Here is a 26,715-nt window from a genome sequence, read left to right as displayed (position 1 = left end):
TATGGCTTACTTTGTATTTATTCTGCTTGGGTTTGGTTGGGAGGGTTTGCCTAGATCAGGGGAGTGGGGGCGGGGGGGCACATCCAGCCCATGGAAGATCATTTGGTCTGGTCTTGCCAAGGCATTGGGGGTGGGTTAATTAAATGTTTGACCAAATATAGCAGGTTCATTTTTAAGTTGGTAACTATGTATGGCCTTCGAATGAAGTTATAAATATCCAAATGGCCCTTGGCAAGAAAAAAGGTTCCCCACTCTTGGCCTAGATGGAATCACAGTGATTATAGCTTTTATGTGTGTGTGGGGAGGGGAGACAGGGGAGGTGAGATGTCTGAGTTGGTTGGAATGTAGCATGTGGAAGCAAACCTGTTTTAAATGCATTTTATTTTTATGACAACCAATTCTTTACTTGGGCATGTATTACATGCAAGAAATGGAACTAAGCATAAATAGAACAGAAAATAGTCACTCCATGTCTCCAACAAGAAGCACCTATCAGTCATCCCGATTGGCTGGTGCAGAAGTATGAGCAAGGTGCAGGGCAGAAGGCCACACCATCTCACTCTGTGTAGGAGGGGACCTTGCAGTGTTGCCACTTTGATCAGAGTATGGGCTTCACTCAAGATGGAAGAATAAGAAAGGAATGTGCACTGAAGCTTAGCGATCCTGTGGCCCACCTGGGCAGCCTTTGGTGTGAAGCCAGTGAGCCTGGGGCCTGAGGGCAAAGTTCCCAGGAATCCTGGTGGGCTTGGGAGCAACGCCGCGAGGTCTGCCCCTTGGCCACCTTGTGAGCCTCTCCAGCTGAGCAGGCAGGAGTCTGGGTGCCGAACAACACCTGGAGCCGGCGGCCACCTGGAGTGAGATGCTCAGATGGCAACACTGTTGGGAATCCGGTCTGGAGACAAGTAGTAATAGGGCAGCTTCTTGTTCTTGTTGCGCTCAGCGATCACGCTGACGATGGTGTCGAGGTTCTTGCGGAATCGGGTCATGGCCTCCTTTACGGGTTTCTCAATGAAATGCTCCTCCGGGTACATGCCCAGGAACAGCTGAGAGCCCGGACAGACAGACAGACAGACAGGTTACGCTGCAATGCAGCGATGCTAATTGACAGACCTTGTCCCACGCATGGACAGCATCCCTTGGGAGTCATCCTCTGCCCGCTGCGGAGAATGCTGAGACTGCGAAAGCCACCTCCCACCCGGCTTTCCCTGAGGAAGCCTCCGGGGAGGGGGTGGGATTAGACAGAAGGCAGACATCACTGCCCTGCTCCAGGGCGGCTATAAGGACATGTGCTGGTGCAGGTATGTGTGGAGGCTGTTGGTCCCAGCATGGCCATGGAGTCCCGCCTGCCTGCACTGCCCAGCACCCCACCTGCGCATCTTGGCTCCAGGCAGCAGGAGCAGAGGGGCCAGCGCTGGCCCCCTCCCCTGCCAATGGTGTGCTCAACTCACCCTCACACAGATGAGAACTGGACATAGTAAAAACACACGATTGGACTGTTAAAGCTAGAAAGTGTCGTGTTCAGGGCTGGCAGGCAGTTGATGGGATTTTGGATTTAGTCTGTGGAGGGCAGCTCAGTCTCGACATTCTTTGACCAAGAAGTTCCCCTGCTAGGAGTGTCTCCTCTGATCCCATTGAACACGTGCAAAGACATGCAGCAGGTATCCATAGACATTAGCAAGGGAAACAACACATAGCAAATGCCCTGAAGTAACCGCCCAGGGGTCTGGGCCTGGCAGTCACCCTGTGCAGCACCCAGCCAATGCCCGGGGTTGTGTCTGCTGAGTCCCCAGCTTTGGGTCTAGGCACGGACATGTCGAGGAGACCCAGGAAACTTAGTTGTTGCCTCTGGGCAGGAGAAACCCACACAAGAGAGCTTTGTCCGCAGCTGGGGTCGGGGTCGGGGGGTGGCTTTGCGGGGAAGGTCACCAGTGGCACAGAGTCCTCCAGGCTGTCTGCCCAGCCGCTCAGCTCCCTCATGCCTCAGGCCTGAGGACCTCATGGGCCACTTCCGCCTGGAACGTGAGGATCCAGGAGGGCAGGGAGCCACCCTGAGGCTGAGTCACAAAGCCCCGCAGTTGAGGAGTGGGTGCACCCAGGGCAACCTGCCCGCCAGGAGGGGCGCACGGCCTCACCTCATTTTCCTGGAACTGGCTCAGTGCCCACACAGCACCCAGGTGCCAGCAGGAGCGGCCTCGGTCTGGCAGTGTGTCCACGATCTGCTCAATGGTGACCACCCCCTTTGCCGTGGGTGGCGGGGCCCGCATGGTTGGGGGGGCGTTGGGGATCCAGGAGCACCAGTCGTACTGTAGGGAGAGCCACAGACAGGCAATGTAGCCACTGCCACCCATGTTTCCCGCCTCCCACCTGTGCACCCACCCACTCCAACAGGGCCCGGCAGCCAGGCTGCAGCCCCCTCGCTGCGGCTGTGCCCGGTTGAGGCCCTCCGCCAAGTGGGCAGAACCCTGAGTGGGAACGCCGATTTGGCCCCGAGGCCACCTGAGGTCCACCTGGCTTCCTCTAGCTGACTGGCTGGCTGGCCAGTTGGGAGACTGCAGGTCAGTAGCAGTCAAGGTCAAAGTGACCTTGGCAATTTCCCTCCCAGAGGGCTGGCCCTGCCCTTGCGCACCTGGCCGAAGTTCACTGCTGCGTGCTGGGCGGAGGCCGTGAAGATCACCACTGTCAGGTATTCGGACAGCTTCTCCCTGGTCTTGATGGACTTGGGGAAACCTGAGGCGGAGCCACGGGCCCACTAAGACCCCACCTCCCAGGAGGGACACCCAGCCAGCAGGCGCCCCCTGTTCCCCACTCCCCAGCCTTCCCTGGGGTCCCTCACACCAGGGCTGGAGGGACCAGCTTGTCTAGTGTCCCGATGTTTCTGACTCAGGCTATCAGGGTCACAGAAAGCCCCTGAAGTGTCCCCATGAGGCATTCTGGGGTCTTGGGGGCTGTGGCCTCAGCACCAGGTGCTGAGGTGAATGTCACGGCCAGTGTTGCCCAAGGACATACAGAGGCGCAGGGAGGAGGACTGGGGAGAGCTGGGAGAGTCCCTACCTGAGGCCTTCCTGCCCCGCATGCCGTACATGTACACGTCCTTCACGAAGGCTTGCAGCTCCTGGTCCTCCGCCACCACCTGGTCACTCTCATAGTAGATGCCCACCACGTCGGCCGTGAACCTGGCTCAGGGGAAGAGGCCCAGCTAGGAGGCTGCAGAGCTGGCCCGGCCCCCGTGGCAGGACCCCATCATGACCCAGTCACTTACCCCTCTCTGCCCAGGACATTAGGGTCACCCAACTCCTGCATACACCCCTTCCTCCATCAGTGACCTTACAGCAAAGCCAGTCTCTGGTCCCTGAGTCAGCGTGCAGGCCCTGGCTAGGTCCATCCTGCTCAAGCCCACTCCTCCTCCAGGGCCCCCCTCCTCCAGGACCCCCTCCTCCTTCAAGATGCCCCTCCAGCCACACAGAGTGGTCCCACAGCCCAGCATGCACTCACGCCCTGATGGCTTCCCACACCAGAAGCCCGTCGTCCCGGTAGAAGTAGTAGGGAATGTCCTCTGTGCTGTCCATGCCCCGGGCCTTGATGGCCTCAGGAAAGCACAGGGAGGTGTAGGTCAGCTCCTGCATGGCCTTCTGCACCATCTGCACGTGCCCACCGCCCCCTGTGGCATTGGCCTTGAGCGGGAGGAAGAGAGAGTGCTGTGAGCCGAGGCCGGCAACCCCTCTCCAGCTTCCGGCCCCAGAGCACCAGGAGTAACTGTGCTCAGTGGAGCAGTGGCCAGGCAAGCATAGGGCCAAAGCCATGGCCTGTGAGACTGGGTGGGAGTCATGTTTAACTCAGAGAAGCCAGGGCAGCCAGTGAAGAGGCTGCAGGGAGGAGCCTCTGAGTGCAAGGGGTTGATGAATGGGTGTGTGGGGAACCTGGGGGCAGCTGCAGAAGGAGGGGCCAGCTCCCACTCCGAGGAGGGCAGAAGGGACAGCTGGCAGATGGGGACACAGGCTGCCCCGAGTCTAAGGAGTGCTCTTGGTGATCAATCTGTGGCTGAGAGAAAGGGGCAGAAACCAGCCCCAGGACCTGCACAAGCTGTGGAGGGCTGTGCTGTGCTCAGAGGAGGGAGGGAGAGGCCTTCCGGGAGGGATCGCTCTCCTCCCAGCGGCTGAGATGGAGGCACACGTGTTCTCAGGCATGCACACGTGCATGTACACACACACACACACACACACACACACACACGGCTGGGCAGAAGGCCACAGAATCTCCCAAGGAGGGCTCGGGTGCCGGGTGCCAGACATGGGTCCCCAGGGGTGGTTTGACTCAAGTGGGACTGATAGAGTTGGCCCCATGCCATGTGGTCACTGAGTGGAAGCATGAGCCTGGAGCTCACAGCGATGGTCCCGGCCCCTGCCACGGGCAGCCCTTGGGGGAGAGTGAGGCCAACACAGCTGGAAGAGATGGGGAGTGGAGCCAATGTGCTTGGGCCTGGGGACTCTGAGCCCCTGTCTATTTCGGTTGGAGGCTCCCACACCCCTACATGTCCAAGTATATGAGGCAGTACCTCTCTTTTCCAGCTTCTGCTGGTTTGACTTGGATTTTGTCTTTCGCAACCCAAACAGTGGCTCAACCTTAGGGACCATCTGGTGGCTCACTAATGGGAGGTGGGAAGGAGGGAGGTCAAGGGTGAGGCTGCAGGTGGAGGAGAGGGAGGAGAAATCTGTGCTTGGTAAGGCCATGGGAGGTATGTGTGGGGGGTCAAAACAGAGTGAGGTGCTGTCTGGGAGAATGTAAGGGACCAATAGGGACCAAGATGCCACAGGGGAGGAAAATGGGCTGGGAGCACTGATGGCTGGGAAGGGCAGAGGGTGGGAGGGGGATGCAGGTCCCTAGTGCATAAGAGGAGAGGAGTGGGTGCCGGTAGGCAGGGTCTGCACCCACTTGCCAGAGATGGGGAGGGGAGGGCGGAAGAGGGACAGGGAGACACATGGGAGGAAGACCTGGGGGTGCAGGCAATGCACTCAGAAAGGGAGAGCTCACCCAAACAGCTGGAAGGAGCCGAGACTGGCACAAAACCTGGGAGCCCGCTCTCTGCTCCCCTTCAGCCTCCAACCTCCACTCCCGTGGGGCCTAGGGACCTGCCTCCTGAGAGGAAATCTGTGCGGGTTTGCAGAAGTGGCTGCCCACCAGCCTGGGGTCTGCCCTGTGTGAGGTGGGAGGGAAGCACCCACCTTGTCAAAGAGGCCGTACTCGCAGATGAGCTGCTCCCGGGCCTTGGTGTTGATGGCAATGGTGAACCGCACATGAGCCACCAGGAGCTGGCGGGGGAGCAGAGGAAGCATCAGAGGAGGCTGGGCAGTGCCCCTGGCCAGGCCTGCGCCCCTCTGGAGCCCCCAGGGACCCTTGGCACCCCCATCCAGTCCACTGTGGAGGGTGGCAGGAGGGCTCGGGGAGGAAGTGCAGGTGGGTACCCTGGCCTTCACCGCTGAGGAGCTGCGGCTGCCTGATGCAGCGGTGATGCTCAGTGATGGGGATAATGATGAAGGTGATGCTCAATGATGGAGATCATGATGAAGATGATGCTCAGTGATGGAGATCCTGATGAAGGTGGTGCTCAGTGATGGAGTTAATGATGAAGGTGATGATCAGTGATGGGGATGATGATGAAGGTGGTGCTCAGTGATGGGGATAATGATGAAGGTGGTGCTCAGTGATGGAGATAATGTTGATGGAGATAATGATGAAGGTAATGCTCAGTGATGGGGATAATGATGAAGGTGGTGCTCAGTGATGGGGATAATGATGAAGGTGATGATCAGTGATGGGGATAATGATGAAGGTGGTGCTCAGTGATGGAGATAATGATGAAGGTGTTGCTCAGTGATGGGGATAATGATGAAGGTGTTGCTCAGTGATGGGGATAATGATGAAGGTAATGCTCAGTGATGGGGATAATGATGAAGGTGATGATCAGTGATGGGGATAATGATGAAGGTGGTGCTCAGTGATGGAGATAATGATGAAGGTGATGATCAGTGATGGGGATAATGATGAAGGTGGTGCTCAGTGATGGGGATAATGATGAAGGTGGTGCTCAGTGATGGAGATAATGATGAAGGTGATGATCAGTGATGGGGATAATGATGAAGGTGGTGCTCAGTGATGGGGATAATGATGAAGGCGGTGCTCAGTGATGGAGATAATGATGAAGGTGGTGCTCAGTGATGGGGATAATGATGAAGGTGGTGCTCAGTGATGGAGATAATGATGAAGGTGATGATCAGTGATGGGGATAATGATGAAGGTGGTGCTCAGTGATGGGGATAATGATGAAGGTGGTGCTCAGTGATGGAGATAATGATGAAGGTGGTGCTCAGTGATGGGGATAATGATGAAGGTGGTGCTCAGTGATGGGGATAATGATGAAGGTGGTGCTCAGTGATGGGGATAATGATGAAGGTAATGCTCAGTGATGGGGATAATGATGAAGGTGGTGCTCAGTGATGGGGATAATGATGAAGGTGATGATCAGTGATGGGGATAATGATGAAGGTGGTGCTCAGTGATGGAGATAATGATGAAGGTGGTGCTCAGTGATGGGGATAATGATGAAGGTGGTGCTCAGTGATGGAGATAATGATGAAGGTGGTGCTCAGTGATAGAGATAATGATGAAGGTGGTGCTCAGTGATGGAGATAATGATGAAGGTGGTGCTCAGTGATGGGGATAATGATGAAGGTGGTGCTCAGTGATGGAGATAATGATGAAGGTGGTGCTCAGTGATGGGGATAATGATGAAGGTGGTGCTCAGTGATGGAGATAATGATGAAGGTGGTGCTCAGTGATAGAGATAATGATGAAGGTGGTGCTCAGTGATGGAGATAATGATGAAGGTGGTGCTCAGTGATGGGGATAATGATGAAGGTGGTGCTCAGTGATGGAGATAATGATGAAGGTGGTGCTCAGTGATGGGGATAATGATGAAGGTGATGCTCAGTGATGGGGATAATGATGAAGGTGGTGCTCAGTGATGGAGTTAATGATGAAGGTGGTGCTCAGTGATGGGGATAATGATGAAGGTGGTGCTCAGTGATGGAGATAATGATGAAGGTGGTGCTCAGTGATGGAGATAATGATGAAGGTGATGCTCAGTGATGGGGATAATGATGAAGGTGATTCTCAGTGATGGGGATAATGATGAAGGTGGTGCTCAGTGATGGAGATAATGTTGATGGAGATAATGATGAAGGTAATGCTCAGTGATAGAGATAATGATGAAGGTGGTGCTCAGTGATGGGGATAATGATGAAGGTGGTGCTCAGTGATGGGGATAATGATGAAGGTGGTGCTCAGTGATGGAGATAATGATGAAGGTGGTGCTCAGTGATGGGGATAATGATGAAGGTGGTGCTCAGTGATGGAGATAATGATGAAGGTGGTGTTCAGTGATAGAGATAATGATGAAGGTGGTGCTCAGTGATGGGGATAATGATGAAGGTGGTGCTCAGTGATGGGGATAATGATGAAGGTGGTGCTCAGTGATGGAGATAATGATGAAGGTGGTGCTCAATGATGGAGATAATGATGAAGGTGGTGCTCAGTGATGGGGATAATGATGAAGGTGGTGCTCAGTGACGGAGATAATGATGAAGGTGTTGCTCAGTGATGGGGATAATGATGAAGGTGTTGCTCAGTGATGGGGATAATGATGAAGGTGATGATCAGTGATGGGGATAATGATGAAGGTGATGATCAGTGATGGGGATAATGATGAAGGTGGTGCTCAGTGATGGGGATAATGATGAAGGTAATGCTCAGTGATGGGGATAATGATGAAGGTGGTGCTCAGTGATGGGGATAATGATGAAGGTGATGATCAGTGATGGGGATAATGATGAAGGTGGTGCTCAGTGATGGAGATAATGATGAAGGTGATGATCAGTGATGGGGATAATGATGAAGGTGGTGCTCAGTGATGGGGATAATGATGAAGGTGGTGCTAAGTGATGGAGATAATGATGAAGGTGGTGCTCAGTGATGGGGATAATGATGAAGGTGGTGCTCAGTGATGGGGATAATGATGAAGGTGGTGCTCAGTGATGGGGATAATGATGAAGGTGGTGCTCAGTGATGGAGATAATGATAAAGGTGGTGCTCAGTGATGGGGATAATGATGAAGGTGGTGCTCAGTGATGGGGATAATGATGAAGGTGGTGCTCAGTGATGGGGATAATGATGAAGGTAATGCTCAGTGATGGGGATAATGATGAAGGTGATGATCAGTGATGGGGATAATGATGAAGGTGTTGCTCAGTGATGGGGATAATGATGAAGGTGTTGCTCAGTGATGGGGATAATGATGAAGGTAATGCTCAGTGATGGGGATAATGATGAAGGTGATGATCAGTGATGGGGATAATGATGAAGGTGGTGCTCAGTGATGGAGATAATGATGAAGGTGTTGCTCAGTGATGGGGATAATGATGAAGGTGTTGCTCAGTGATGGGGATAATGATGAAGGTGGTGCTCAGTGATGGAGATAATGATGAAGGTGGTGCTCAGTGATGGGGATAATGATGAAGGTGGTGCTCAATGATGGAGATAATGATGAAGGTGGTGCTCAGTGATGGGGATAATGATGAAGGTGGTGCTCAGTGATGGAGATAATGATGAAGGTGTTGCTCAGTGATGGGGATAATGATGAAGGTGTTGCTCAGTGATGGGGATAATGATGAAGGTGATGATCAGTGATGGGGATAATGATGAAGGTGATGATCAGTGATGGGGATAATGATGAAGGTGGTGCTCAGTGATGGGGATAATGATGAAGGTGATGATCAGTGATGGGGATAATGATGAAGGTGGTGCTCAGTGATGGAGATAATGATGAAGGTGTTGCTCAGTGATGGGGATAATGATGAAGGTGTTGCTCAGTGATGGGGATAATGATGAAGGTGGTGCTCAGTGATGGGGATAATGATGAAGGTGGTGCTCAGTGATGGGGATAATGATGAAGGTGGTGCTCAGTGATGGAGATAATGATGAAGGTGATTCTCAGTGTTGGGGATAATGATGAAGGTGTTGCTCAGTGATGGGGATAATGATGAAGGTAATGCTCAGTGATGGGGATAATGATGAAGGTGATGATCAGTGATGGGGATAATGATGAAGGTGGTGCTCAGTGATGGAGATAATGATGAAGGTGATGATCAGTGATGGGGATAATGATGAAGGTGGTGCTCAGTGATGGGGATAATGATGAAGGTGGTGCTCAGTGATGGAGATAATGATGAAGGTGGTGCTCAGTGATGGGGATAATGATGAAGGTGGTGCTCAGTGATGGGGATAATGATGAAGGTGGTGCTCAGTGATGGGGATAATGATGAAGGTAATGCTCAGTGATGGGGATAATGATGAAGGTGGTGCTCAGTGATGGGGATAATGATGAAGGTGATGATCAGTGATGGGGATAATGATGAAGGTGGTGCTCAGTGATGGAGATAATGATGAAGGTGGTGCTCAGTGATGGGGATAATGATGAAGGTGGTGCTCAGTGATGGGGATAATGATGAAGGTGGTGCTCAGTGATGGAGATAATGATGAAGGTGGTGCTCAGTGATGGAGATAATGATGAAGGTGGTGCTCAGTGATGGGGATAATGATGAAGGTGGTGCTGAGTGATGGAGATAATGATGAAGGTGGTGCTCAGTGATGGGGATAATGATGAAGGTGATGCTCAGTGATGGGGATAATGATGAAGGTGGTGCTCAGTGATGGAGATAATGATGAAGGTGGTGCTCAGTGATGGGGATAATGATGAAGGTGGTGCTCAGTGATGGAGATAATGATGAAGGTGGTGCTCAGTGATGGAGATAATGATGAAGGTGGTGCTCAGTGATAGAGATAATGATGAAGGTGATTCTCAGTGATGGAGATAATGATGAAGGTGATTCTCAGTGATGGGGATAATGATGAAGGTGATGCTCAGTGATGGGGATAATGATGAAGGTGATTCTCAGTGATGGGGATAATGATGAAGGTGGTGCTCAGTGATGGAGATAATGTTGATGGAGATAATGATGAAGGTAATGCTCAGTGATGGAGATAATGATGAAGGTGGAGCTCAGTGATGGGGATAATGATGAAGGTGGTGCTCAGTGATGGAGATAATGATGAAGGTGGTGCTCAGTGATGGAGATAATGATGAAGGTGGTGCTCAGTGATAGAGATAATGATGAAGGTGGTGCTCAGTGATGGGGATAATGATGAAGGTGGTGCTCAGTGATGGGGATAATGATGAAGGTGGTGCTCAGTGATGGAGATAATGATGAAGGTGGTGCTCAGTGATGGGGATAATGATGAAGGTGGTGCTCAATGATGGAGATAATGATGAAGGTGGTGTTCAGTGATAGAGATAATGATGAAGGTGGTGCTCAGTGATGGGGATAATGATGAAGGTAGTGCTCAGTGATGGGGATAATGATGAAGGTGGTGCTCAGTGATGGGGATAATGATGAAGGTGATTCTCAGTGATGGGGATAATGATGAAGGTGGTGCTCAGTGATGGAGATAATGATGAAGGTGATTCTCAGTGATGGAGATAATGATGAAGGTGGTGCTCAGTGATGGAGATAATGATGAAGGTGATTCTCAGTGATGGGGATAATGATGAAGGTGGTGCTCAGTGATAGAGATAATGATGAAGGTGGTGCTCAGTGATGGAGATAATGATGAAGGTGATGCTCAGTGATAGAGATAATGATGAAGGTGATTCTCAGTGATGGAGATAATGATGAAGGTGGTGCTCAGTGATGGGGATAATGATGAAGGTGATTCTCAGTGATGGAGATAATGATGAAGGTGGTGCTCAGTGATGGGGATAATGATGAAGGTGATTCTCAGTGATGGAGATAATGATGAAGGTGGTGCTCAGTGATGGAGATAATGATGAAGGTGATTCTCAGTGATGGAGATAATGATGAAGGTGGTGCTCAGTGATGGAGATAATGATGAAGGTGATTCTCAGTGATAGGGATAATGATGAAGGTAATGCTCAGTGATGGGGATAATGATGAAGGTGATGATCAGTGATGGGGATAATGATGAAGGTGGTGCTCAGTGATGGAGATAATGATGAAGGTGATGATCAGTGATGGGGATAATGATGAAGGTGGTGCTCAGTGATGGGGATAATGATGAAGGTGGTGCTCAGTAATGGAGATAATGATGAAGGTGGTGCTAGTGATGGGGATAATGATGAAGGTGGTGCTCAGTGATGGGGATAATGATGAAGGTGGTGCTCAGTGATGGGGATAATGACGAAGGTGGTGCTCAGTGATGGAGATAATGATGAAGGTGATTCTCAGTGATGGGGATAATGATGAAGGTGTTGCTCAGTGATGGGGATAATGATGAAGGTAATGCTCAGTGATGGGGATAATGATGAAGGTGATGATCAGTGATGGGGATAATGATGAAGGTGGTGCTCAGTGATGGAGATAATGATGAAGGTGATGATCAGTGATGGGGATAATGATGAAGGTGGTGCTCAGTGATGGGGATAATGATGAAGGTGGTGCTCAGTGATGGAGATAATGATGAAGGTGGTGCTCAGTGATGGGGATAATGATGAAGGTGGTGCTCAGTGATGGGGATAATGATGAAGGTGGTGCTCAGTGATGGGGATAATGATGAAGGTGGTGCTCAGTGATGGAGATAATGATGAAGGTGGTGCTCAGTGATAGAGATAATGATGAAGGTGGTGCTCAGTGATGGAGATAATGATGAAGGTGGTGCTCAGTGATGGGGATAATGATGAAGGTGGTGCTCAGTGATGGAGATAATGATGAAGGTGGTGCTCAGTGATAGAGATAATGATGAAGGTGGTGCTCAGTGATGGAGATAATGATGAAGGTGGTGCTCAGTGATGGGGATAATGATGAAGGTGGTGCTCAGTGATGGAGTTAATGATGAAGGTGGTGCTCAGTGATGGGGATAATGATGAAGGTGATGCTCAGTGATGGGGATAATGATGAAGGTGGTGCTCAGTGATGGAGATAATGATGAAGGTGGTGCTCAGTGATGGGGATAATGATGAAGGTGGTGCTCAGTGATGGAGATACTGATGAAGGTGGTGCTCAGTGATGGAGATAATGATGAAGGTGATGCTCAGTGATGGGGATAATGATGAAGGTGATTCTCAGTGATGGGGATAATGATGAAGGTGGTGCTCAGTGATGGAGATAATGTTGATGGAGATAATGATGAAGGTAATGCTCAGTGATGGAGATAATGATGAAGGTGGTGCTCAGTGATGGGGATAATGATGAAGGTGGTGCTCAGTGATGGAGATAATGATGAAGGTGGTGCTCAGTGATGGAGATAATGATGAAGGTGGTGCTCAGTGATAGAGATAATGATGAAGGTGGTGCTCAGTGATGGGGATAATGATGAAGGTGGTGCTCAGTGATGGGGATAATGATGAAGGTGGTGCTCAGTGATGGAGATAATGATGAAGGTGGTGCTCAGTGATGGGGATAATGATGAAGGTGGTGCTCAGTGATGGAGATAATGATGAAGGTGGTGTTCAGTGATAGAGATAATGATGAAGGTGGTGCTCAGTGATGGGGATAATGATGAAGGTGGTGCTCAGTGATGGAGATAATGATGAAGGTGGTGCTCAATGATGGAGATAATGATGAAGGTGGTGCTCAGTGATGGGGATAATGATGAAGGTGGTGCTCAGTGATGGAGATAATGATGAAGGTGTTGCTCAGTGATGGGGATAATGATGAAGGTGTTGCTCAGTGATGGGGATAATGATGAAGGTGATGATCAGTGATGGGGATAATGATGAAGGTGATGATCAGTGATGGGGATAATGATGAAGGTGGTGCTCAGTGATGGGGATAATGATGAAGGTAATGCTCAGTGATGGGGATAATGATGAAGGTGGTGCTCAGTGATGGGGATAATGATGAAGGTGATGATCAGTGATGGGGATAATGATGAAGGTGGTGCTCAGTGATGGAGATAATGATGAAGGTGATGATCAGTGATGGGGATAATGATGAAGGTGGTGCTCAGTGATGGGGATAATGATGAAGGTGGTGCTAAGTGATGGAGATAATGATGAAGGTGGTGCTCAGTGATGGGGATAATGATGAAGGTGGTGCTCAGTGATGGGGATAATGATGAAGGTGGTGCTCAGTGATGGGGATAATGATGAAGGTGGTGCTCAGTGATGGAGATAATGATAAAGGTGGTGCTCAGTGATGGGGATAATGATGAAGGTGGTGCTCAGTGATGGGGATAATGATGAAGGTGGTGCTCAGTGATGGGGATAATGATGAAGGTAATGCTCAGTGATGGGGATAATGATGAAAGTGATGATCAGTGATGGGGATAATGATGAAGGTGTTGCTCAGTGATGGGGATAATGATGAAGGTGTTGCTCAGTGATGGGGATAATGATGAAGGTAATGCTCAGTGATGGGGATAATGATGAAGGTGATGATCAGTGATGGGGATAATGATGAAGGTGGTGCTCAGTGATGGAGATAATGATGAAGGTGTTGCTCAGTGATGGGGATAATGATGAAGGTGTTGCTCAGTGATGGGGATAATGATGAAGGTGGTGCTCAGTGATGGAGATAATGATGAAGGTGGTGCTCAGTGATGGGGATAATGATGAAGGTGGTGCTCAATGATGGAGATAATGATGAAGGTGGTGCTCAGTGATGGGGATAATGATGAAGGTGGTGCTCAGTGATGGAGATAATGATGAAGGTGATGATCAGTGATGGGGATAATGATGAAGGTGATGATCAGTGATGGGGATAATGATGAAGGTGGTGCTCAGTGATGGGGATAATGATGAAGGTGGTGCTCAGTGATGGAGATAATGATGAAGGTGGTGCTAGTGATGGGGATAATGATGAAGGTGGTGCTCAGTGATGGGGATAATGATGAAGGTGGTGCTCAGTGATGGGGATAATGATGAAGGTGGTGCTCAGTGATGGAGATAATGATGAAGGTGATTCTCAGTGATGGGGATAATGATGAAGGTGTTGCTCAGTGATGGGGATAATGATGAAGGTAATGCTCAGTGATGGGGATAATGATGAAGGTGATGATCAGTGATGGGGATAATGATGAAGGTGGTGCTCAGTGATGGAGATAATGATGAAGGTGATGATCAGTGATGGGGATAATGATGAAGGTGGTGCTCAGTGATGGGGATAATGATGAAGGTGGTGCTCAGTGATGGAGATAATGATGAAGGTGGTGCTCAGTGATAGAGATAATGATGAAGGTGGTGCTCAGTGATGGAGATAATGATGAAGGTGGTGCTCAGTGATGGGGATAATGATGAAGGTGGTGCTCAGTGATGGAGATAATGATGAAGGTGGTGCTCAGTGATGGGGATAATGATGAAGGTGATGCTCAGTGATGGGGATAATGATGAAGGTGGTGCTCAGTGATGGAGTTAATGATGAAGGTGGTGCTCAGTGATGGGGATAATGATGAAGGTGGTGCTCAGTGATGGAGATAATGATGAAGGTGGTGCTCAGTGATGGAGATAATGATGAAGGTGATGCTCAGTGATGGGGATAATGATGAAGGTGATTCTCAGTGATGGGGATAATGATGAAGGTGGTGCTCAGTGATGGAGATAATGTTGATGGAGATAATGATGAAGGTAATGCTCAGTGATGGAGATAATGATGAAGGTGGTGCTCAGTGATGGGGATAATGATGAAGGTGGTGCTCAGTGATGGAGATAATGATGAAGGTGGTGCTCAGTGATGGAGATAATGATGAAGGTGGTGCTCAGTGATAGAGATAATGATGAAGGTGGTGCTCAGTGATGGGGATAATGATGAAGGTGGTGCTCAGTGATGGGGATAATGATGAAGGTGGTGCTCAGTGATGGAGATAATGATGAAGGTGGTGCTCAGTGATGGGGATAATGATGAAGGTGGTGCTCAGTGATGGAGATAATGATGAAGGTGGTGTTCAGTGATAGAGATAATGATGAAGGTGGTGCTCAGTGATGGGGATAATGATGAAGGTGGTGCTCAGTGATGGGGATAATGATGAAGGTGGTGCTCAGTGATGGAGATAATGATGAAGGTGGTGCTCAATGATGGAGATAATGATGAAGGAGGTGCTCAGTGATGGGGATAATGATGAAGGTGGTGCTCAGTGATGGAGATAATGATGAAGGTGTTGCTCAGTGATGGGGATAATGATGAAGGTGTTGCTCAGTGATGGGGATAATGATGAAGGTGATGATCAGTGATGGGGATAATGATGAAGGTGATGATCAGTGATGGGGATAATGATGAAGGTGGTGCTCAGTGATGGGGATAATGATGAAGGTAATGCTCAGTGATGGGGATAATGATGAAGGTGGTGCTCAGTGATGGGGATAATGATGAAGGTGATGATCAGTGATGGGGATAATGATGAAGGTGGTGCTCAGTGATGGAGATAATGATGAAGGTGATGATCAGTGATGGGGATAATGATGAAGGTGGTGCTCAGTGATGGGGATAATGATGAAGGTGGTGCTAAGTGATGGAGATAATGATGAAGGTGGTGCTCAGTGATGGGGATAATGATGAAGGTGGTGCTCAGTGATGGGGATAATGATGAAGGTGGTGCTCAGTGATGGGGATAATGATGAAGGTGGTGCTCAGTGATGGAGATAATGATAAAGGTGGTGCTCAGTGATGGGGATAATGATGAAGGTGGTGCTCAGTGATGGGGATAATGATGAAGGTGGTGCTCAGTGATGGGGATAATGATGAAGGTAATGCTCAGTGATGGGGATAATGATGAAGGTGATGATCAGTGATGGGGATAATGATGAAGGTGTTGCTCAGTGATGGGGATAATGATGAAGGTGTTGCTCAGTGATGGGGATAATGATGAAGGTAATGCTCAGTGATGGGGATAATGATGAAGGTGATGATCAGTGATGGGGATAATGATGAAGGTGGTGCTCAGTGATGGAGATAATGATGAAGGTGTTGCTCAGTGATGGGGATAATGATGAAGGTGTTGCTCAGTGATGGGGATAATGATGAAGGTGGTGCTCAGTGATGGAGATAATGATGAAGGTGGTGCTCAGTGATGGGGATAATGATGAAGGTGGTGCTCAATGATGGAGATAATGATGAAGGTGGTGCTCAGTGATGGGGATAATGATGAAGGTGGTGCTCAGTGATGGAGATAATGATGAAGGTGTTGCTCAGTGATGGGGATAATGATGAAGGTGTTGCTCAGTGATGGGGATAATGATGAAGGTGATGATCAGTGATGGGGATAATGATGAAGGTGATGATCAGTGATGGGGATAATGATGAAGGTGGTGCTCAGTGATGGGGATAATGATGAAGGTGATGATCAGTGATGGGGATAATGATGAAGGTGGTGCTCAGTGATGGAGATAATGATGAAGGTGTTGCTCAGTGATGGGGATAATGATGAAGGTGTTGCTCAGTGATGGGGATAATGATGAAGGTGGTGCTCAGTGATGGGGATAATGATGAAGGTGGTGCTCAGTGATGGGGATAATGATGAAGGTGGTGCTCAGTGATGGAGATAATGATGAAGGTGATTCTCAGTGTTGGGGATAATGATGAAGGTGTTGCTCAGTGATGGGGATAATGATGAAGGTAATGCTCAGTGATGGGGATAATGATGAAGGTGATGATCAGTGATGGGGATAATGATGAAGGTGGTGCTCAGTGATGGAGATAATGATGAAGGTGATGATCAGTGATGGGGATAATGATGAAGGTGGTGCTCAGTGATGGGGATAATGATGAAGGTGGTGCTCAGTGATGGAGATAATGATGAAGGTGGTGCTCAGTGATGGGGATAATGATGAAGGTGGTGCTCAGTGATGGGGATAATGATGAAGGTGGTGCTCAGTGATGGGGATAATGATGAAGGTAATGCTCAGTGATGGGGATAATGATGAAGGTGGTGCTCAGTGATGGGGATAATGATGAAGGTGATGATCAGTGATGGGGATAATGATGAAGGTGGTGCTCAGTGATGGAGATAATGATGAAGGTGGTGCTCAGTGATGGGGATAATGATGAAGGTGGTGCTCAGTGATGGGGATAATGATGAAGGTGGTGCTCAGTGATGGAGATAATGATGAAGGTGGTGCTCAGTGATGGAGATAATGATGAAGGTGGTGCTCAGTGATGGGGATAATGATGAAGGTGGTGCTCAGTGATGGAGATAATGATGAAGGTGGTGCTCAGTGATGGGGATAATGATGAAGGTGATGCTCAGTGATGGGGATAATGATGAAGGTGGTGCTCAGTGATGGAGATAATGATGAAGGTGGTGCTCAGTGATGGGGATAATGATGAAGGTGGTGCTCAGTGATGGAGATAATGATGAAGGTGGTGCTCAGTGATGGAGATAATGATGAAGGTGGTGCTCAGTGATAGAGATAATGATGAAGGTGATTCTCAGTGATGGAGATAATGATGAAGGTGATTCTCAGTGATGGGGATAATGATGAAGGTGATGCTCAGTGATGGGGATAATGATGAAGGTGATTCTCAGTGATGGGGATAATGATGAAGGTGGTGCTCAGTGATGGAGATAATGTTGATGGAGATAATGATGAAGGTAATGCTCAGTGATGGAGATAATGATGAAGGTGGAGCTCAGTGATGGGGATAATGATGAAGGTGGTGCTCAGTGATGGAGATAATGATGAAGGTGGTGCTCAGTGATGGAGATAATGATGAAGGTGGTGCTCAGTGATAGAGATAATGATGAAGGTGGTGCTCAGTGATGGGGATAATGATGAAGGTGGTGCTCAGTGATGGGGATAATGATGAAGGTGGTGCTCAGTGATGGAGATAATGATGAAGGTGGTGCTCAGTGATGGGGATAATGATGAAGGTGGTGCTCAATGATGGAGATAATGATGAAGGTGGTGTTCAGTGATAGAGATAATGATGAAGGTGGTGCTCAGTGATGGGGATAATGATGAAGGTAGTGCTCAGTGATGGGGATAATGATGAAGGTGGTGCTCAGTGATGGGGATAATGATGAAGGTGATTCTCAGTGATGGGGATAATGATGAAGGTGGTGCTCAGTGATGGAGATAATGATGAAGGTGATTCTCAGTGATGGAGATAATGATGAAGGTGGTGCTCAGTGATGGAGATAATGATGAAGGTGATTCTCAGTGATGGGGATAATGATGAAGGTGGTGCTCAGTGATAGAGATAATGATGAAGGTGGTGCTCAGTGATGGAGATAATGATGAAGGTGATGCTCAGTGATAGAGATAATGATGAAGGTGATTCTCAGTGATGGAGATAATGATGAAGGTGGTGCTCAGTGATGGGGATAATGATGAAGGTGATTCTCAGTGATGGAGATAATGATGAAGGTGGTGCTCAGTGATGGGGATAATGATGAAGGTGATTCTCAGTGATGGAGATAATGATGAAGGTGGTGCTCAGTGATGGAGATAATGATGAAGGTGATTCTCAGTGATGGAGATAATGATGAAGGTGGTGCTCAGTGATGGAGATAATGATGAAGGTGATTCTCAGTGATAGGGATAATGATGAAGGTAATGCTCAGTGATGGGGATAATGATGAAGGTGATGATCAGTGATGGGGATAATGATGAAGGTGGTGCTCAGTGATGGAGATAATGATGAAGGTGATGATCAGTGATGGGGATAATGATGAAGGTGGTGCTCAGTGATGGGGATAATGATGAAGGTGGTGCTCAGTAATGGAGATAATGATGAAGGTGGTGCTAGTGATGGGGATAATGATGAAGGTGGTGCTCAGTGATGGGGATAATGATGAAGGTGGTGCTCAGTGATGGGGATAATGACGAAGGTGGTGCTCAGTGATGGAGATAATGATGAAGGTGATTCTCAGTGATGGGGATAATGATGAAGGTGTTGCTCAGTGATGGGGATAATGATGAAGGTAATGCTCAGTGATGGGGATAATGATGAAGGTGATGATCAGTGATGGGGATAATGATGAAGGTGGTGCTCAGTGATGGAGATAATGATGAAGGTGATGATCAGTGATGGGGATAATGATGAAGGTGGTGCTCAGTGATGGGGATAATGATGAAGGTGGTGCTCAGTGATGGAGATAATGATGAAGGTGGTGCTCAGTGATGGGGATAATGATGAAGGTGGTGCTCAGTGATGGGGATAATGATGAAGGTGGTGCTCAGTGATGGGGATAATGATGAAGGTGGTGCTCAGTGATGGAGATAATGATGAAGGTGGTGCTCAGTGATAGAGATAATGATGAAGGTGGTGCTCAGTGATGGAGATAATGATGAAGGTGGTGCTCAGTGATGGGGATAATGATGAAGGTGGTGCTCAGTGATGGAGATAATGATGAAGGTGGTGCTCAGTGATAGAGATAATGATGAAGGTGGTGCTCAGTGATGGAGATAATGATGAAGGTGGTGCTCAGTGATGGGGATAATGATGAAGGTGGTGCTCAGTGATGGAGTTAATGATGAAGGTGGTGCTCAGTGATGGGGATAATGATGAAGGTGATGCTCAGTGATGGGGATAATGATGAAGGTGGTGCTCAGTGATGGAGATAATGATGAAGGTGGTGCTCAGTGATGGGGATAATGATGAAGGTGGTGCTCAGTGATGGAGATACTGATGAAGGTGGTGCTCAGTGATGGAGATAATGATGAAGGTGATGCTCAGTGATGGGGATAATGATGAAGGTGATTCTCAGTGATGGGGATAATGATGAAGGTGGTGCTCAGTGATGGAGATAATGTTGATGGAGATAATGATGAAGGTAATGCTCAGTGATGGAGATAATGATGAAGGTGGTGCTCAGTGATGGGGATAATGATGAAGGTGGTGCTCAGTGATGGAGATAATGATGAAGGTGGTGCTCAGTGATGGAGATAATGATGAAGGTGGTGCTCAGTGATAGAGATAATGATGAAGGTGGTGCTCAGTGATGGGGATAATGATGAAGGTGGTGCTCAGTGATGGGGATAATGATGAAGGTGGTGCTCAGTGATGGAGATAATGATGAAGGTGGTGCTCAGTGATGGGGATAATGATGAAGGTGGTGCTCAGTGATGGGGATAATGATGAAGGTGGTGCTCAGTGATGGGGATAATGATGAAGGTGGTGCTCAGTGATGGAGATAATGATGAAGGTGGTGCTCAGTGATGGGGATAATGATGAAGGTGGTGCTCAGTGATGGGGATAATGATGAAGGTGATGCTCAGTGATGGGGATAATGATGAAGGTGATTCTCAGTGATGGGGATAATGATGAAGGTGATTCTCAGTGATGGAGATAATGATGAAGGTGATTCTCAGTGATGGGGATAATGATGAAGGTGATGCTCAGTGATGGGGATAATGATGAAGGTGATTCTCAGTGATGGGGATAATGATGAAGGTGGTGCTCAGTGATGGAGATAATGTTGATGGAGATAATGATGAAGGTAATGCTCAGTGATGGAGATAATGATGAAGGTGGTGCTCAGTGATGGGGATAATGATGAAGGTGGTGCTCAGTGATGGAGATAATGATGAAGGTGGTGCTCAGTGATGGGGATAATGATGAAGGTGGTGCTCAGTGATGGAGATAATGATGAAGGTGGTGCTCAGTGATAGAGATAATGATGAAGGTGGTGCTCAGTGATGGGGATAATGATGAAGGTGATTCTCAGTGATGGGGATAATGATGAAGGTGGTGCTCAGTGATAGAGATAATGATGAAGGTGGTGCTCAGTGATGGAGATAATGATGAAGGTGATTCTCAGTGATGGGGATAATGATGAAGGTGGTGCCCAGTGATAGAGATAATGATGAAGGTGGTGCTCAGTGATGGAGATAATGATGAAGGTGGTGCTCAGTGATAGAGATAATGATGAAGGTGATTCTCAGTGATGGAGATAATGATGAAGGTGGTGCTCAGTGATGGGGATAATGATGAAGGTGATTCTCAGTGATGGAGATAATGATGAAGGTGGTGCTCAGTGATGGGGATAATGATGAAGGTGATTCTCAGTGATGGAGATAATGATGAAGGTGGTGCTCAGTGATGGAGATAATGATGAAGGTGATTCTCAGTGATGGAGATAATGATGAAGGTGGTGCTCAGTGATGGAGATAATGATGAAGGTGATTCTCAGTGATAGGGATAATGATGAAGGTAATGCTCAGTGATGGGGATAATGATGAAGGTGATGATCAGTGATGGGGATAATGATGAAGGTGGTGCTCAGTGATGGAGATAATGATGAAGGTGATGATCAGTGATGGGGATAATGATGAAGGTGGTGCTCAGTGATGGGGATAATGATGAAGGTGGTGCTCAGTGATGGAGATAATGATGAAGGTGGTGCTAGTGATGGGGATAATGATGAAGGTGGTGCTCAGTGATGGGGATAATGATGAAGGTGGTGCTCAGTGATGGGGATAATGACGAAGGTGGTGCTCAGTGATGGAGATAATGATGAAGGTGATTCTCAGTGATGGGGATAATGATGAAGGTGTTGCTCAGTGATGGGGATAATGATGAAGGTAATGCTCAGTGATGGGGATAATGATGAAGGTGATGATCAGTGATGGGGATAATGATGAAGGTGGTGCTCAGTGATGGAGATAATGATGAAGGTGATGATCAGTGATGGGGATAATGATGAAGGTGGTGCTCAGTGATGGGGATAATGATGAAGGTGGTGCTCAGTGATGGAGATAATGATGAAGGTGGTGCTCAGTGATGGGGATAATGATGAAGGTGGTGCTCAGTGATGGGGATAATGATGAAGGTGGTGCTCAGTGATGGGGATAATGATGAAGGTGGTGCTCAGTGATGGAGATAATGATGAAGGTGGTGCTCAGTGATAGAGATAATGATGAAGGTGGTGCTCAGTGATGGAGATAATGATGAAGGTGGTGCTCAGTGATGGGGATAATGATGAAGGTGGTGCTCAGTGATGGAGATAATGATGAAGGTGGTGCTCAGTGATAGAGATAATGATGAAGGTGGTGCTCAGTGATGGAGATAATGATGAAGGTGGTGCTCAGTGATGGGGATAATGATGAAGGTGGTGCTCAGTGATGGAGATAATGATGAAGGTGGTGCTCAGTGATGGGGATAATGATGAAGGTGATGCTCAGTGATGGGGATAATGATGAAGGTGGTGCTCAGTGATGGAGATAATGATGAAGGTGGTGCTCAGTGATGGGGATAATGATGAAGGTGGTGCTCAGTGATGGAGATACTGATGAAGGTGGTGCTCAGTGATGGAGATAATGATGAAGGTGATGCTCAGTGATGGGGATAATGATGAAGGTGATTCTCAGTGATGGGGATAATGATGAAGGTGGTGCTCAGTGATGGAGATAATGTTGATGGAGATAATGATGAAGGTAATGCTCAGTGATGGAGATAATGATGAAGGTGGTGCTCAGTGATGGGGATAATGATGAAGGTGGTGCTCAGTGATGGAGATAATGATGAAGGTGGTGCTCAGTGATGGAGATAATGATGAAGGTGGTGCTCAGTGATAGAGATAATGATGAAGGTGGTGCTCAGTGATGGGGATAATGATGAAGGTGGTGCTCAGTGATGGGGATAATGATGAAGGTGGTGCTCAGTGATGGAGATAATGATGAAGGTGGTGCTCAGTGATGGGGATAATGATGAAGGTGGTGCTCAGTGATGGAGATAATGATGAAGGTGGTGTTCAGTGATAGAGATAATGATGAAGGTGGTGCTCAGTGATGGGGATAATGATGAAGGTGGTGCTCAGTGATGGAGATAATGATGAAGGTGGTGCTCAATGATGGAGATAATGATGAAGGTGGTGCTCAGTGATGGGGATAATGATGAAGGTGGTGCTCAGTGATGGAGATAATGATGAAGGTGTTGCTCAGTGATGGGGATAATGATGAAGGTGTTGCTCAGTGATGGGGATAATGATGAAGGTGATGATCAGTGATGGGGATAATGATGAAGGTGATGATCAGTGATGGGGATAATGATGAAGGTGGTGCTCAGTGATGGGGATAATGATGAAGGTAATGCTCAGTGATGGGGATAATGATGAAGGTGGTGCTCAGTGATGGGGATAATGATGAAGGTGATGATCAGTGATGGGGATAATGATGAAGGTGGTGCTCAGTGATGGAGATAATGATGAAGGTGATGATCAGTGATGGGGATAATGATGAAGGTGGTGCTCAGTGATGGGGATAATGATGAAGGTGGTGCTAAGTGATGGAGATAATGATGAAGGTGGTGCTCAGTGATGGGGATAATGATGAAGGTGGTGCTCAGTGATGGGGATAATGATGAAGGTGGTGCTCAGTGATGGGGATAATGATGAAGGTGGTGCTCAGTGATGGAGATAATGATAAAGGTGGTGCTCAGTGATGGGGATAATGATGAAGGTGGTGCTCAGTGATGGGGATAATGATGAAGGTGGTGCTCAGTGATGGGGATAATGATGAAGGTAATGCTCAGTGATGGGGATAATGATGAAAGTGATGATCAGTGATGGGGATAATGATGAAGGTGTTGCTCAGTGATGGGGATAATGATGAAGGTGTTGCTCAGTGATGGGGATAATGATGAAGGTAATGCTCAGTGATGGGGATAATGATGAAGGTGATGATCAGTGATGGGGATAATGATGAAGGTGGTGCTCAGTGATGGAGATAATGATGAAGGTGTTGCTCAGTGATGGGGATAATGATGAAGGTGTTGCTCAGTGATGGGGATAATGATGAAGGTGGTGCTCAGTGATGGAGATAATGATGAAGGTGGTGCTCAGTGATGGGGATAATGATGAAGGTGGTGCTCAATGATGGAGATAATGATGAAGGTGGTGCTCAGTGATGGGGATAATGATGAAGGTGGTGCTCAGTGATGGAGATAATGATGAAGGTGATGATCAGTGATGGGGATAATGATGAAGGTGATGATCAGTGATGGGGATAATGATGAAGGTGGTGCTCAGTGATGGGGATAATGATGAAGGTGGTGCTCAGTGATGGAGATAATGATGAAGGTGGTGCTAGTGATGGGGATAATGATGAAGGTGGTGCTCAGTGATGGGGATAATGATGAAGGTGGTGCTCAGTGATGGGGATAATGATGAAGGTGGTGCTCAGTGATGGAGATAATGATGAAGGTGATTCTCAGTGATGGGGATAATGATGAAGGTGTTGCTCAGTGATGGGGATAATGATGAAGGTAATGCTCAGTGATGGGGACAATGATGAAGGTGATGATCAGTGATGGGGATAATGATGAAGGTGGTGCTCAGTGATGGAGATAATGATGAAGGTGATGATCAGTGATGGGGATAATGATGAAGGTGGTGCTCAGTGATGGGGATAATGATGAAGGTGGTGCTCAGTGATGGAGATAATGATGAAGGTGGTGCTCAGTGATGGGGATAATGATGAAGGTGGTGCTCAGTGATGGGGATAATGATGAAGGTGATGATCAGTGATGGGGATAATGATGAAGGTGGTGCTCAGTGATGGAGATAATGATGAAGGTGGTGCTCAGTGATGGGGATAATGATGAAGGTGGTGTTCAGTGATGGAGATAATGATGAAGGTGGTGCTCAGTGATAGAGATAATGATGAAGGTGGTGCTCAGTGATGGAGATAATGATGAAGGTGGTGCTCAGTGATGGGGATAATGATGAAGGTGATGCTCAGTGATGGGGATAATGATGAAGGTGATTCTCAGTGATGGGGATAATGATGAAGGTGGTGCTCAGTGATGGAGATAATGTTGATGGAGATAATGATGAAGGTAATGCTCAGTGATGGAGATAATGATGAAGGTGGTGCTCAGTGATGGGGATAATGATGAAGGTGGTGCTCAGTGATGGAGATAATGATGAAGGTGGTGCTCAGTGATGGAGATAATGATGAAGGTGGTGCTCAGTGATAGAGATAATGATGAAGGTGGTGCTCAGTGATGGGGATAATGATGAAGGTGGTGCTCAGTGATGGGGATAATGATGAAGGTGGTGCTCAGTGATGGAGATAATGATGAAGGTGGTGCTCAGTGATGGGGATAATGATGAAGGTGGTGCTCAATGATGGAGATAATGATGAAGGTGGTGTTCAGTGATAGAGATAATGATGAAGGTGGTGCTCAGTGATGGGGATAATGATGAAGGTAGTGCTCAGTGATGGGGATAATGATGAAGGTGGTGCTCAGTGATGGGGATAATGATGAAGGTGATTCTCAGTGATGGGGATAATGATGAAGGTGGTGCTCAGTGATGGAGATAATGATGAAGGTGATTCTCAGTGATGGAGATAATGATGAAGGTGGTGCTCAGTGATGGAGATAATGATGAAGGTGATTCTCAGTGATGGGGATAATGATGAAGGTGGTGCTCAGTGATAGAGATAATGATGAAGGTGGTGCTCAGTGATGGGGATAATGATGAAGGTGGTGCTCAGTGATAGAGATAATGATGAAGGTGATTCTCAGTGATGGAGATAATGATGAAGGTGGTGCTCAGTGATGGGGATAATGATGAAGGTGATTCTCAGTGATGGAGATAATGATGAAGGTGGTGCTCAGTGATGGGGATAATGATGAAGGTGATTCTCAGTGATGGAGATAATGATGAAGGTGGTGCTCAGTGATGGAGATAATGATGAAGGTGATTCTCAGTGATGGAGATAATGATGAAGGTGGTGCTCAGTGATGGAGATAATGATGAAGGTGATTCTCAGTGATGGAGATAATGATGAAGGTGATTCTCAGTGATGGGGATAATGATGAAGGTGATGCTCAGTGATGGGGATAATGATGAAGGTGATGATCAGTGATGGGGATAATGATGAAGGTGGTGCTCAGTGATGGAGATAATGTTGATGGAGATAATGATGAAGGTAATGCTCAGTGATGGAGATAATGATGAAGGTGGTGCTCAGTGATGGGGATAATGATGAAGGTGGTGCTCAGTGATGGAGATAATGATGAAGGTGGTGCTCAGTGATGGAGATAATGATGAAGGTGGTGCTCAGTGATAGAGATAATGATGAAGGTGGTGCTCAGTGATGGGGATAATGATGAAGGTGGTGCTCAGTGATGGGGATAATGATGAAGGTGGTGCTCAGTGATGGAGATAATGATGAAGGTGGTGCTCAGTGATGGGGATAATGATGAAGGTGGTGCTCAGTGATGGAGATAATGATGAAGGTGGTGCTCAGTGATGGGGATAATGATGAAGGTGGTGCTCAGTGATGGAGATAATGATGAAGGTGGTGCTCAGTGATGGAGATAATGATGAAGGTGGTGCTCAGTGATAGAGATAATGATGAAGGTGATTCTCAGTGTTGGAGATAATGATGAAGGTGGTGCTCAGTGATGGGGATAATGATGAAGGTGATTCTCAGTGATGGAGATAATGATGAAGGTGGTGCTCAGTGATGGAGATAATGATGAAGGTGATTCTCAGTGATGGGGATAATGATGAAGGTGGTGCTCAATGATGGGGATAATGATGAAGGTGATTCTCAGTGATGGAGATAATAATGAAGGTGGTGCTCAGTGATGGAGATAATGATGAAGGTGATTCTCAGTGATGGAGATAATGATGAAGGTGATTCTCAGTGATGGGGATAATGATGAAGGTGATTCTCAGTGATGGAGATAATGATGAAGGTGT

General features: G+C 47.8%; 1 protein-coding gene across 1 annotated transcript in view; it reads right to left on the bottom strand.

The window, feature by feature from the left end:
- Window positions 1–362: 362 nt before the first annotated feature.
- ALOX5 (arachidonate 5-lipoxygenase) overlaps window positions 363–26,715 on the bottom strand; it is a 74,671-nt gene continuing 48,318 nt past the window's right edge. The window contains exons 9-14 of the mRNA XM_080641178.1: window positions 5,220–5,306; window positions 3,493–3,671; window positions 3,052–3,173; window positions 2,627–2,727; window positions 2,133–2,303; window positions 363–1,043 (exon numbers count right to left, since the gene is read on the bottom strand). Coding sequence (XP_080497304.1) covers window positions 864–1,043; window positions 2,133–2,303; window positions 2,627–2,727; window positions 3,052–3,173; window positions 3,493–3,671; window positions 5,220–5,306 — 840 coding nt within the window. The 3' untranslated portion in view covers window positions 363–863. The remainder of the gene's footprint in view (window positions 1,044–2,132; window positions 2,304–2,626; window positions 2,728–3,051; window positions 3,174–3,492; window positions 3,672–5,219; window positions 5,307–26,715) is intronic.

The sequence above is a fragment of the Plecotus auritus genome, assembly GCF_963455305.1.
Source record: "Plecotus auritus genome assembly, chromosome: 9".
Taxonomy (NCBI): domain Eukaryota; kingdom Metazoa; phylum Chordata; class Mammalia; order Chiroptera; family Vespertilionidae; genus Plecotus; species Plecotus auritus.
The sequence above is the reverse complement of the archived record's forward strand: the minus strand, read 5'-3'. Positions and strand labels throughout refer to the sequence as shown.